This window comes from Oncorhynchus mykiss, chromosome 8 (genome assembly GCF_057628025.1).
Source record: "Oncorhynchus mykiss isolate SJ-2025 chromosome 8, ASM5762802v1, whole genome shotgun sequence".
NCBI lineage: Eukaryota > Metazoa > Chordata > Actinopteri > Salmoniformes > Salmonidae > Oncorhynchus > Oncorhynchus mykiss.
Window position 1 is genome coordinate 10,313,659 of NC_143029.1, and position 14,982 is coordinate 10,328,640.

The 14,982-nt window shown below is 43.2% G+C and overlaps 1 protein-coding gene across 3 annotated transcripts in view; it reads right to left on the reverse strand.

Moving 5' to 3' along the window:
• Positions 1 to 255: 255 nt before the first annotated feature.
• The window catches only part of kif26aa (kinesin family member 26Aa), a 168,869-nt gene continuing 154,142 nt past the window's right edge, over positions 256 to 14,982 (reverse strand). For all 3 annotated transcript variants that reach the window (XM_090242540.1, XM_090242542.1, XM_090242543.1), the window contains 4 exons: positions 14,586 to 14,782; positions 13,102 to 13,122; positions 11,931 to 12,081; positions 256 to 2,592 (listed from right to left, as the gene is read on the reverse strand). In XM_090242540.1, the coding sequence (XP_090098666.1) occupies positions 2,402 to 2,592; positions 11,931 to 12,081; positions 13,102 to 13,122; positions 14,586 to 14,782 (560 nt within the window). In that variant the 3' untranslated portion in view covers positions 256 to 2,401. The remainder of the gene's footprint in view (positions 2,593 to 11,930; positions 12,082 to 13,101; positions 13,123 to 14,585; positions 14,783 to 14,982) is intronic.

The following is a 14,982-nucleotide window of genomic DNA, read 5'->3' on the forward strand; positions in this document are numbered from 1 at the left end:
GCTTCCAGGTGCTTGGGCAAATTGATCAGCGAGATAATTTCAAATGTCTGAAATGCTAGCATAGAGAGATAATGTTGTTTGATGTAGATAGGATGCTTGTCCATGATATGGACGTGACACAAAGTATAAATTGTACTCTTAGGCCAAAATGTAATCAATTGCAAATAAAGGAAATCACACTGATGGTTCGCTCAGAATGTTTCTTCTGTATCAGAAGTGAACAATAAGTAAATAACTTTGATTCCCACAGTCTACTAGAAACAAGAGGATTAAGATCCTTTATTGACACGTATGAATCAATGCAAACTGTAATACTATACATTTCCTTTCTTTTAACTTTTTTACAAATGATTATAAAACTGTACAGTATAAAACCAAAGACAATAGGAAAAAGGGTTTATATATTAAAGATCTTATATTACCTGGTCAACACATCTCAGAAATGTGTTTGTTTGGCAAAACTTTTTTTCAAACTGAATACCAAGGCTTGTTACGAAAATGATAAGATTGATCTCATGCAGCAACTTCTAAAAAGGGCCTGAGAATTCCTCCATGGTAGGACAAAAGAAGAGTATATTTTCATTAGATGGTTTCCACCTCTTAACCGAGGTAATCTAACACGGACGTACAGTATATGTTTGCAAGGGAAGGAAAACACATGAAACAGCAAGAGGTAACTGTTTGACTTATTGACAGTCCAGAGGGAAATGCATCTATGCCCTATCTGGCCCATTGAGCCCATTGATACGACTCTAGAGAAGTTCTCAGAGATGACGTACTAACATTGGGCTTGCAGGAGGACCAAATAACCATTTGAGATAAACAAACATTCAGCATTTAGGACAAAAAGCAACAGTGCAACATATATAGTGAATAACCCAGCACTGTGGTATTTGTGGTATTAGACTCACTGCACATTGGTGGGTGAAAAGGGGTTGGAATGCATAGTCAGAACTAGTTTCCTCATATCATTGGCTGTTGGCAGGTCATCCTTTTGGCTTCTCACCTCTAACCCTTACGGAGGCAGACATCACATTGTGCTTCCTTCACATAGCCACTTGATTGAAACAAGTTTAGGCATACATTTCAAACCTCATTCATATTTTGTGAGTTCATTCACAAGGATATCCATGGGAAATGCCTCAGCTAAAGTTGGGTCAATTCCATCACCAATCCAGCCCCGAAATTGACTTGTTATCAAGTGAAATGTTTGATAAATGTATATATTTTATGAAAAGGGTAGCTTTCAAAACAAATACAATATGTTAATACCCCTACACTGCAAGCAGGTAGAAATGAGTGAAATTGTGTCCAGAATCTGGCACAGATTTTCAACATTGTTCTCTTTAACACACTGCAGAACTGGGCATTGAATCAAGTCTTGGGCACTTAAATGGCAACTGGCTGATTTACGAGCTGCCACCGGTCACATTAGTTAAACGCCACAAGGTCAAAGACTTCTGCAAAGACCTTTGGGAATGTTTCTCTCTCTCTCTCTTTCTCGCTCTCTCTCTCTCTGCAGATCAGAATCTCGCAAGATGACGGTAACTATAAGAGACAATGCCATTCCGTATGGACTGTACATTTTTCTGCACAACTGACTGCAAACTGAGCTTATAAACAACCGCAAGTCAGTTTTGAGCTCAAATCAATCCCGACAGCCTTCTACTAGCGCAGACATTCGGAACGGATACAAACGTTTGCGTAACATTTGTCCTTACTCAAAGGAAACTCATTGGCCAACAGAACTTCTCACTATTGGCGGAGAAGGCTGTAAAACATTTTTGAACACAAAGAAAGGCAAAGGTTCGGGTATGCAATAATGATCAACTTATTGCTTTTCTCTCATTTTATTCATGGTTTGTTTTTTCAATCATACCCAAAAAGATATTATTTTTTTTACATACTTTGTAATCATATAAATACACTATACAACAATACAATACAAAATACAATTTTTCTCATAAGGAATACATTTAGAGTTTGCTCGGGTAAGCTGGTTTTTAAGACTAACACTGGTCAGAAAAAAATGATATTCCCTTGGAATCAGTCTGATCAAGGCACATTCTGGTGACGGTGACAAAGGTGTTCGGTCGTCCTCGGTTAGATCTTTCCTTCCTCCCACAGGAAACGTAGAATGTTTGTCCAAAGTTCCATTTAATTGTACTCTGATCGAAGCCAGGCTTTCTCTACTGTACAAGTAAGCACACCTGCACCTCTGTTCCTTTATCCATTCATATGGTAACCTCTGTAACCTACACCGGTTGACTTTCACGTTAGTCCTCTTTCCCATCCGCCTTTTCTCCTCCTTTGACTCTATCATCAGTCTCTCAGGCTCTGAAGCGCTTGTTTTGCTCCGTTGCCCTTTCACATCGACTTTCTCTCACTTGCTCTAGCTTTCTCACACCTCCACACCTCCTTTCTGTTGCCCCCCTTGCGTGACAGCGGTCGCCGACACCACGATGTCGAAGCAGGTCTCCATCATGACATGCGACTTGCATAGGTTGACACAGTACTCCAGTTCGGCCGTGGCCTGCTCCAAAGCCTCCAGGTACTCCTGGGACTCTTTGTCCAGATCGGGGTCCACCTCAACTATGGGGGGGAGGGTGAAAAAGAGAGAAAAATGGAGAGATTAGCATCAGCAGTAGCTAACGCCATCAGATGTACAAGAAAAGTTCAGAAGATGAACAGAATTAAAAAAACAGATAAAATATGTAGCCACTCTTGACATTTTGTTGACCATACATCATGTAGGTACAGGGAATTTTCATATATGTGGTAAAAAGCTTATCCTAATGCCGTTTCACTATATTGGGTGATCCGAGGCGCAATAAGTCAGTGTTGGGGTCAAACAGAAATTCCAATTAAATTATTGAAAAAAGGGGTACTTTCAATTACTTCTGCGGAAGTATTCACCCCCTTGGAATTTTTCCTATTTTGTTGCCTTACAAACTGGAATTAAAAATGATTTTTTTGGGGTGGGGGGTTTATCATTTGATATACATAACATGCCTACCACTTTGAAGATGCAAAATATTTTATATTGTGAAACAAACAAGAAATAGGACAAAAAAAATGAAAACTTGAGCGTGATTAACTATTCACCCCCCCCCCCCCCTCCCCCAAAGTCAATACTTTACTTTGTAGAGCCACCTTTTGCAGCAATTACAGCTGCAAGTCTCTTGGGGTATGTCTCTATAAGCTTGGCACATCTAGCCACTAGGATTTTTGCCCATTCTTCAAGGCCAAACTGCTCCAGCTCCTTCAAGTTGGATGGGTTCCGCTGGTGTACAGAAATCTTTAAGTCATACCGCAGATTCTCAATTAGATTGAGGTCTGGGCTTAGCCTAGGCCATTTCAAGACATTTAAATGTTTCCCCTTAAACCGCTCAAGTGTTGCTTTAGCAGTATGCTCATTGTCCTGCTGGAAGGTGAACCTCCGTCCCAGTCTCAAATCTCTAGAAGACTGGAACAGGTTTCACTCACGAATTTCCCTGTATTTAGCACCATCCATCATTCCTTCAATTCTGACCAGTTTCCCAGTCCCTGCCAATGAAAAACATCCCCACAGCATGAGACTTCACTGTGGGGATGAGGTTCTCGGGGTGATGGGAGGTGTTGGGTTTGCGCCAGACATCGGGTTTTCCTTGATGGCCAAAAAGCTACATTTTTGTCTCATCTGACCAGAGTATCTTCTTCCATATGTTAGGGGAGTCTCCCATATGCCTTTTGGCGAACACCAAACGTGTTAGCTTATATATTTTTTTCTTTAAGCAAGTGCCTTTTTCTGGCCACTCTTTCGTAAAGCCCAGCTCTGTGGAGTGTACGGCTTAAAGTGGTCCTATTGACAGATACTCCAATCTCCGCTGTGTGTCACGGCCGTCGAATGAAGTAAACCAAAGCGCAGCGTGGTAAGCGTGCATATTCCTTTTTACTAGGATGACGCCGACAAAAACAAATAACAATACAAACACAACCGTGAAGCTTAAGGGCTATGTGCCACAAACAAAGTTTACTACCTACAAAGACAGGTGGGAAAAAGGGCTGCCTACGTATGGTTCCCAATCAGAGAGAACGATACACAGCTGCCCCTGATTGAGAACCATACCTGGCCAAAACAAAGAAATACAAAACATAGAAAATAGAACATAGAATGCCCACCCCACATCACACCCTGACCTAACTAAATAGAGAAATAAAATGTCTCTCTAAGGTCAGGGCGTAACACTGTGGAGCTTTGCGGCTCCTTCAGGGTTATCTTTGATCTCTTTTTTACCTCTCTGATTAGTGCCCTCCTTGCCTGGTCTGTGAGTTTTGGTGGGCAGCCCTCTCTTGGCAGGTTTGTTGTGGTGCCATATTCTTTCCATTTTTTAATAATGGTTTTAATGGTGCTCTGTGGGATGTTCAAAGTTTTGGATATTTTTTGATAACTCAACCCTGATCTGTACTTCTCCACAACTTTGTCCCTGACCTGTTTGGAGAGCTCCTTGGTCTTCATGGTGCCGCTTGCTTGGTGGTGCCCTTAGATTACACACAGGTTGACTTTATTTAACTAATTATGTGACTTCTGAAGGTAGTTGGTTGTACCAGATCTTATTTAGGGGCTTCATATCAAAGGGGGTGAATACATATGCACGCACCACTTTTCCGTTTTTTATTTTGTAAATTTAATTTCACCAGTTTTGAGTATTTTGTGTATGTCAATTATGTCCAAATAAGATCAATTTCAACTCAGGTTGTAATGCAACAAAATAGGTAAAACTCCAAGGGGATGAATACTTTTACAAGACACTGTTTACCCCCTATTCTAACTTGTTACCTACTAATATACACCAGACATGGTTAGAGAGAGAAGTTGAGAGGGAGAGATCAGAAAGGGAGAGAGATGTAGAGAGAGAGAAAGATCAGAGAGAGAGAGAGAGAGAGAGAGAGAGAGATCAGAGAATGAATGAGAGAGATATAATTTATTGGAATTTACCCCAAGCCTGCTATCAGTGCATCCCATGATGCACTATAAACAAGGTCGGCTCACTATGTGATACAGTACTTCTACTAATCTCTATAACTGTGTCGCTCCACTGTGACCGCTCATCCATCGTCACACCTTTTACGGCTTTAAAAGTCATACAGGGACATAAAGATTAATGATGACATGTCTTTGACAGGGCTGGATATGCTGGTATGTCTGATGGAAGCTGCTCAAGACACACTACCCTCATAATCACAACATGAAAGGATGAAAGAATGATTTATATAGCTTGACTGCTCCCATCATGGGCTTGGACCAACCGGCGGTCCCTAAACCAATGGGAAACATCTCAGGGAAATAGGGTTTGGAGATGTAGCGGAGGGAAAATAATGCCTTATTGATTTCAAGACGCATACCGGTACACATACCACCCCCAACCCGTCTGCACACGTGAGAACACACGCACAGGATTTTTGCAAAGACAAGGATTTCAAAAGTATTTTTCTCTTCCTCTATATCCGTAGTAAAGTCATGAGGTGGGTTACTTTGGAATTCAGCTACCTTAGTAAACGTTTCTTCATGTCCGTTTACTCAAATAACAATTGAACTTCAGAAACGAGCACGCGAAAAAAGTGACGGGAATCAGTAAATGTGATTCCTGATTCCCTTTGGCTGTTTACTTTTGTAATGTTTTCGGGTGTAACACTAACAATATTATTTATATATTATATTATTTATATATTATATTATTTATATAAACTCAGCAAAATAAGAAACGCTCTCTCACTGTCAACTGTGTTTATTTTCAGCAAACTTAACATGTGCAGATATTTGTACTAACATAACAAGATTCAACAACTGAGACATACACTGAACAAGTTCCACAGACATGTGACTTACAGAAATGGAACAATGTGTCCATTTCTGTAATGTGATTCAACAGGTCCCAGACGTGCTCAATGGGATTGAGATCCGGGCTCTTCACTGTCCATGGCAGAACACTGACATTGCTGTCTTGCAGGAAATCATGCACAGAACAAGCAGTATGGCTGGTGGCATTGTAATGCTAGAGGGTCATGTCAGGATGAGCCTGCTGAAAGGGTACCACATGAGGAGGATGTCTTCCCTGTAAAGCACAGCGTTGAGATTGTCTGCAATGACAAGCTCAGTCCGATGATGCTGTGACACACCGCCCCAGACCTTGACGGATCCTCCACCTCCAAATCGATCCCGCTCCAGAGTACAGGCCTCGGTGTAGCCCTCGTTCCTTCGACGATAAACGCAAATCCGACCATCACCCCTGGTGAGACAAAACCGCGACTCGTAAGTGAAGAGCACTTTTTCCCAGTCCTGTCTGGTCCAGGGACGGTGGGTTTGTGCCCATAGGTGACGTTGTTGCCGGTGATGTCTGGTGAGGACCTGCCTTACAACAGGCCTACAAGCCCACAGCCCAGCCTCTCTCAGCCTATTACGGACAGTCTGAGCGCTGATGGAGGGATAGTGCGTTCCTGGTGTAACTCGGGCAGTTGATGTTGCCATCCTGTACCTGTCACGCAGGTGTGATCTTCAGATGTACCGATCCTGTGCAGGTGTTGTTACACGTGGTCTGCCACTGCGAGCACGATCAGCTGTCCGTCCTGTCTCCCTGTAATGCTGTCTTAGGTATCTCACAGTACGGACATTGCAATTTATTGCCCTGGCCACATCTGCAATTCTCATGTCCCCTTGCAGCATGCCTAAGGCACGTTCATGCAGATCAGCAGGGACCATCGGCATCTTTCTTTTGGTGTTTTTCAGAGAAAGAAAGGCCTTTTAAGTGTCCTAAGTTTTCATAACTGTGACCTTAATTGCCTACCGTCTGTAAGCTTAACGACCGTTCCAAAGGTGCATGTTCATTAATTGTTTATGGGTCATTGAACAAGCATGGGAAACAGTGTTTAAACTTTTATAATGAAGATTTATATGTATATGTTTATGTATGTGAATGTACAGTTGAAGTCCGAAGTTTACATACACCATAGCCAAATACATTTAAACTTACAATTCCTGACATTTAATCCGAGTAAATATTCCCTGTTTTAGGTCAGTTAGGATCAGCACCTTATTTTAAGAATGTGAAATGTCAGAATAATAGCAGAGAGAATAATTTATTTAAGCTTTTATTTCTTTCATCACATTCCCAGTGGGTCAGAAGTTTACATCCACTCAATTAGTATTTGGTAGCATTGCCTTTAAATTGTTTAAAACTTGGGTTAAACGTTTTGTGTAGCCTTCCACAAGCTTTCCACAAAAAGTTGGGTGAATTTTGGCCCATTCCTCCTGACAGAGCTGATGTAACTGAGTCAGGTTTGTAGGGCTCCTTGCTCGCACACACTTTTTCAGTTCTGCCCACAAATTTTGTGGGCACTCCAATACCGTGACTTTGTTGTCCTTAAGCTATTTTGCCACAACTTTGGAAGTATGCTTGGGGTCACTGTCCATTTGGAAGACCCATTTGCGACCAAGCTTTAACTGATGTTTGAGATGTTGCTTCAATATATCCACATAATTTTCCTACCTTATGATGCCATCTTTTTTGTGAAGTGCACCAGTCCCTCTTGCAGCAAAAGCACCCCCACAACATGATGCTGCCACCCCCATGCTTCACGGTTGGGAAGGGTGTTCTTCGGATTGCAAGCCTCCCCCTTTTTCCTCCAAACATAACGATTGTCATTATGGCCAACAGTTCTATTGTTGTTTCATCAGACCAGAGGACATTTCTACAAAAAGTATGATTTTTGTCCCCATGTGCAGTTGCAAACCGCAGTCTGGCTTTTTTATGGCGGTTTTGGAGCTGTGGCTTCTTCCTTGATGAGTGGCCTTTCAGGTTATGTTGATATAGGACTCATTTTACTATGGATATAGACAGTTTTAAACCTGTTTCCTCCAGCATCTTCAAAAGGTCCTTTGCTGTTGTTCTGGGATTGATTTGCACTTTTCGCACCAAAGTACGTTCATCTCTAGGAGACAGAATGTGTCTCCTTCCTGAGCGGTATGACGGCTACGTAGACCCATGGTGTTTATACTTGCGTACTATTGTTTGTACAGATGACCGTGGTACCTTCAGGCATTTGGAAATTACATTTTTTTTTCTGAGGTCTTGGCTGATTTCTTTTGATTTTCCCATGATGTCAAAGCAAAGAGGCACTGAGTTTGAAGGTAGGCCTTGAAATACATCGACAGGTACACTTCCAGTTGACTTGAAGGATGTCAATTAGCCTATCAGAAGCTTCTATAGCCATGACATAATTTTCTGGAATTTTCCAAGCTGTTTAAAGGCACTGTCTACTTAGTGTATGTAAACTTCTGACCTACTGGGATTGTGATAAAGTGAATTATAAGAGAAATAATCTGTCTGTAAACAATTGTTGGAAAAATGACAAAGTAGATGCCCTAACCGACTTGCCAAAACTATAGTTTGTTAACAAGAAATTTGTGAAGTGGTTGAAAAACTATTTTAATGACTCCAACCTAAGTGTATGCAAACATCAGACTTCAACTGTATGTATATGTGTATACGTATGAATATATATATATATATATATATACACATGCACATATATACACACACATATATATATATATATATATATATATATATATATATATATATATATATATATATATATATATATATATATATATATATATATATATATATTTATTTACCCCAAAAATATATGGGGGATTAGAAACGATGCAGACAATAACATTGATGGAAGCAACAATCTAGCCGCAATATTAAAGCTGATTCATCCCCTAAGAAAAAAAAATATATATATTTATTATTATACCTCCAAAAAACTGTGGCCTCTTTCCCTTGCTAAAGACCTGGAGGCTTTTGGTGTGTTAAGAAGCTTCCAGAAATAGATTATAATGGATAGAGCTCAGCTAGAAAGGAAGGGATCTTCTCTGGCGAACCTTCGGCGACCTGCACAGCTCAACTGGAAATAGCCTCCTTGTTCTGCCGTTTTGTCTATTTGGGGTTTGGAGAACAGATCCACTCACTTGCCTTTAGTCTGTGTGCGAGATACTGTAAGTGCCTCCCTAAAAGTGTTTTCCCACATTGATAATGGCAGAAAATAGTTTTTACCACTTTAACAGTTTACTCTAGAAAGGAACTTAAGAGAATCAAACCCATCACAAAATAAAAAATAAAAAGCTATTGGCCAATGTCGCTTCCTTTGTCAATGTTAGTGTTTATGTATGCGAGAGTGGTTTCAGCTGTTGGCCCAATATGGACCACAAGAAGTGATAACTACAAGGTCACAGTGACGTCAACCACACACATTTGCTTGACACCTGCACAATACATTTGTCCACGTTTCATTGAGTGCAATGGCACTGCCATAGGGCATAGGGAACCTTGTAGTAACTGGGGCAGACGTCATGTTGAAGAGCTTGGGAGCTTGTAGTAACTGGGGCAGACGTCATGTTGAAGAGCTTGGGAGCTTGTAGTAACTGGGGCAGACGTCATGTTGAAGAGCTTGGGAGCTTGTAGTAACTGGGCCAGACGTCATGTTGAAGAGCTTGGGAGCTTGTAGTAACTGGGGCAGACGTCATGTTGAAGAGCTTGGGAGCTTGTAGTAACTGGGGCAGACGTCATGTTGAAGAGCTTGGGAGCTTGTAGTAACTGGGGCAGACGTCATGTTGAAGAGCTTGGGAGCTTGTAGTAACTGGGCCAGACGTCATGTTGAAGAGCTTGGGAGCTTGTAGTAACTGGGGCAGACGTCATGTTGAAGAGCTTGGGAGCTTGTAGTAACTGGGCCAGACGTCATGTTGAAGAGCTTGGGAGCTTGTAGTAACTAGGGCAGACGTCATGTTGAAGAGCTTGGGAGCTTGTAGTAACTGGGGCAGACGTCATGTTGAAGAGCTTGGGAGCTTGTAGTAACTGGGGCAGACGTCATGTTGAAGAGCTTGGGAGATCAGCTGCTCCTACAATGTTGGAAGGGTTTGTTTATTATTATGTTCAAGATGTTTCTCGTGTGGCCCAACTCCATGGCCCAACTCCATGGCCCAACTCCATGGCCCAACTCCAACAGAGGCTAGCACAGCCTGGAATCGTCCGCTAGTTACGCAACTTTGTTGTCCACTTACAATAGCCTCAGAGAGGCTAAATGTAGGAAAGCTGAGCGTGAGACTAAGAGGTATACATCTCTATAAGAGTAGCAGTCATGGTTTATTCATTAGCACAAAGCTACGTTTCAAGTAACAATCATTTGTAAAGACATGAGAAAACAACAGATACACGACATGGCCAAAAGTTGAATATCTCATTCCAAAATGATGGGCATTAATATGGAATTGGTCCCCCCTTTGCTGCTATAACAGCCTCCACTCTTCTAGGAAGGCTTTCCACTAGATGTTGAACATTGCTGCAGGGACTTTCTTCCATTCAGCCATAAGAGTATTAATGAGATCGGGCACTGATGTTGGGCGATTAGGTTCAAATTCATCCCAAAGGTATTCGATGGGGTTGAGGTCACGGCTCTGTGCAGGTCAGTAAAGTTCTTCAACACCGATCTCAACAAACCATTTCTGTATGGACCTCGCTTTGTGCATTGTCATGCAGAAACAGGAAAGGGCTTTCCCCAATCTGTTACCACAAACTTGGAAGCACAGAATCATCTAGAATGTAATTGCATACTGTTGCGTTAAGATTTCCCTACACTGGAACTAAGGGGCCTAGCCCGAACCATGAAGAACAGCTCCAGACCATTATTCTTCCTCCACCATACTTTACAGTTGGTACTAAACATTCGGGCAGATAGCGTTATCCTGGCATTCGCTAAACCCATAATCGTCCGCCGGGCTGCCAGTGTGATTCATCACTCCAGAGTCCAATGGAGGCGAGCTTTACACCACTGCAGCCGACGCTTGGCATTGCACATGGTGATCTTAGGCTTGTGTGCAACTACTCGGCCATGGAAACCCATTTCATGAAGCTCCCGACGAACAGTTCTTGTGCTGACGTTGCTTCCAGAGGCAGTTTGGAACTCGGTAGTGAGTGTTGCAACCGAGGACAGATAATTTTTACATGCTTCAGTACTCGTCGGTCCCATTCTGTGAGCTTGTGTGGCTGACCACTTTGCGGCTGAGCTGTTGTTGCTCCTAGACATTTCCACATCACAATAAAAGCACTTATTGTCATGTATTGTCATGTTGTGTCTTTCTGTCCTTTCCTTTCACCCTGTCTCCCTCTGCTGGTCGTATTAGGTTACCTTTTCTCCCCCGCTTTCCCCCAGCTGTTCCTTGTCTCCTCCTGACTACCTCGTCACCCCGTTTCCCACCTGTTCCCTTTTTTCCCTCTGATTAGTCCCCTATATCTCTCTCTGTTTTTGTTCCTGTCCTTGTCGGATTCTTGTTTGTTGTGTTTCATGCCTGAACCAGACTATCGTCATGTTTGCTGTAACCTTGTCCTGTCCTGTCGGAATCTGCCGGTCTATCTGAGCCTACCTATGTTTGGTTATTAAAGAAGCTCTGTTTAAGTTAGTTCGCTTTTGGGTCCTCATTCACTCACCGTAACACTTATAGTTGACCGGGGCAGCTCTAGTAGGGCAGAAATTTGACGAACTGACTTGTTTGGAAAGGTGGCATCCTATGATGGTGCCAAGTTGAAAGTCACTAAGCTCTTAAGTACGGGCCATTCTACTGCCAATGTTTGTCTATGGAGATTACATGGCTGTGTGATCAATTTTACACACCTGTCAGCAACGGGTGAGGTTGAAATATCTGACTCCACTAATTTGAAGAGGTGTCCATATCCTTTTGGCCATGTGGTGTAAAATAGAATAGAATAGCTGAATGCTGCTTTGACTGTTGGATGAAAGTCCATCTTTAACACAACCCAGTTACAAAACAAGGTGGTACACTTTAAGCACACTTGAAATAGTACACCAGATTTCTGTAGTAAGCTACTCACACTCTCCGGTCCACTTGCCAGGGTCCAGCATCAGCCTGCTCTTGGCATCCTCCAATTCCCCACTCAACCTCTCGTGCTTGGCCCTCAGCTCCCTGATCCGCTGTTGCCTCTTCTCCAGCATCCTCAGTCTTGCGTTGAAGTACAGCAGTCCCTGTGAGAGTAAATGGTAAGGATGGATGGAGTGAGCAGAGAGACAAAAGACGAGTGGAGGAAAGGAGCTGAGTGTGCTCCCTCTGGAGAAACCCTGACTTGGATGGAGGGAGGGAAGTAAACAGAGAGAGCGAGAGAGAGAGAGAGAGAGCGAGAGAGAGAGAGAGAGAGAGAGAGAGAGAGAGAGAGAGAGAGAGAGAGAGAGAGAGACGGACAAAGGAGTATCTTTAGCCGGATGCTTCGATTAGGAGTTTGTGTGCTGTGAGGAGGCTCACACACGGCAGAGGGAGGTTTAGAGATTATTCAAAATGTAATCAAGAGCGGCTAACCTGTGGAGATTTAGCCCCCTGTCCATTGCTGGGGTTAATTAGGATAAATAAAATTAGCATCCACGCTAATCTCTCGCTTTGCTTTAATCTCCAGGACAAACGTTGAGCTCAGGGATTAGGTGTAGACATAGTCACCAGTACCAAGTTATTGAAAGGTAGAATAACAGAACAGATTATTCCTAGTTCAGTCCCTCCAGGATTCTGTGATCGCAATCACCACATAAACCAGTCAAATCACTGCGATATTACAGCAAACAACACTGCATCACAAAAAGAGGGTTCGCAATTTTAACCAATCACCGCACTTTTACCACATAAAGTGGTTCAATCAAGCCCCCGTCAGCGCAATTTTGTGCCAAATTTGGCAAAATCCTCGCAAATTGTCATGCAACATGTCAGAATTGCTGCAGCAAAATCCAGCATTTTAGCCCACAGAAAAAAAAGCAAAAGACACCTTGAAGTCCTGGAGGAACTGTTAGTTGGAACTGTTGTTTTCATCACTACAAGCGAGGTCAATTGCTTTTGCACTATTGGCTTTGCACAAAATTTGTTTTTGGACACATTTGTGCCACAATATAATGTGTCTATTTCACAAGGCATAGCAGAATGAATTAATTCCATGCTTCATGCATCTTCCATTTTAGCACATGATCTAATAATCAAGGCACATCCATCGAGTTTAATGAACAAACCTTTTCCACATCCTGGAATGGCTGCAAGATGAGAGAGAGAGAGAGAGAGAGAGAGAGAGAGAGCAGAAAAAAATACATTATTAACATTCGCTAATGCAAAGATAATACACAATCTAAATGGATGCACTTTGAAATGCAATTAATCACACAAACACACACACACACACACACACACACACACACACACACACACACACACACACACACACACACACACACACACACACACACACACACACACACACACACACACACACACACACACACACAGACACAGACACACAGTTACATGCACATTGCACACACACACTTAAAATACTTCATTTTGGGGAGCTCGGGATGACAGGCTCTAAAAGACGAATTGAAGATCATCTTTTCCTAATTGAAAATAAATCAAAGCACCATCAGGCAGAATTGATGTATTTTACCCACTACACTTTCACTGGATGACTGGGTCCTACATTATTTGCTGGGTGACTGGATCCTACACTATTCGCTGGGTGAATGGGTCCTAAACTTTTCGCTGGGTAATTTGGTCCTAAACTATTCACTGGGTGACTGGGTCCCACTGGTGGGAATGGTTAATGACCCGTGGACATGGAGAGTGGAGAGGCCCATGAAGAGAAATCAGGTGAGGGCCCAGATAGCAGGTCCAACCTTCATCCTCCACCCCTAGTTTCCCCTCTTCCTCCTTGGGTTTACTCCCCTCCTTGTTCCCCCTCTTCCTCGTTGAGCTTCCTCCACCCCTAGTTTCCTCTCTTCCTCGTTGGGCTTCCTCCACCCTTAGTTTCCCCTTTTCCTCATTGGGCTTCCTCCACCACTAGTTTCCCCTCTTCCTCTTTGGGCTTCCTCCACCCCTAGTTTCCCCATTTCCTCATCGGGCTTCCTCCACCCCTAGTTTCCCCTTTTCCTCATTGGGCTTCCTCCACCACTAGTTTCCCCTTTTCCTCATTGGGCTTCCTCCACCACTAGTTTCCACCCTTCCTCGTTGGGCTTCCTCCACCCCTAGTTTCCCCTCTTCCTCATTGGGCTTCCTCTAGTGTCACTCTTAGTAGTGGATGGATTTAGGGTTCGAGACAGTTTAGGTAGCCTTGCTTTTTAATCTGGGGCATGTTCAGTTGAGGCTGATGAACTGGACTGTCCTCCTTAATTTTAGCCCACTGCGAAGGGGAGCCATGCCTGTTACGCAGCCATGATAATCTTGAAATGTTATTTATAAAGTAGACAATTACTGGAGGGAATTCCTTTTGTCCTTTGGTGAGGTCAAAAGGTGAACAGGTGTGACATGCACAACATTTATGCAAGTAAGGAGAGGGAAAAAAAGCTAATAAAATAACATTCCCAGACAAATAAGTCAAAATATTCTGGAGTCTACAGTCTGGCTAATTTGTGTACATACGCATGCACGCCTGCGCACGCACACACACACACACACACACACCACTTTAGAACGCCAAGAAGCAAGCAGATGGAGAATCTCTAACCTCTGTCCCCGTGGCACCCTCTCGCCTCCTCTGCAGCCGTTCCACGTCGTCGATCTCGTACACCTTGATCTCGAAGGGCTCTTTCAGGGTCCCACCCAAGGGGGGCAAGTCCACCCACTGGCCTGGAACGCCAGCCTTTCTGCCCAGGGAGGAGGTGTCCGGCAGGGGAGCAGGGATGAGACGGCGCCGCTGGAGGCCTGGAGCAAGTGGGTGAAGGGAGTGATCAGTTCATTGGAGTTGGATATGGACACCAGCAATATCCTAGCACGTGCGGCACTGCCTTGAAATATGCATGAAGCAAAAACATGCCAAGACACAGACTGATAGCAGACTTCCATAGAGCCAGCTGGGATCACATAACCTTGGGCTAGCACTGATTACATATGCATTAGGCACT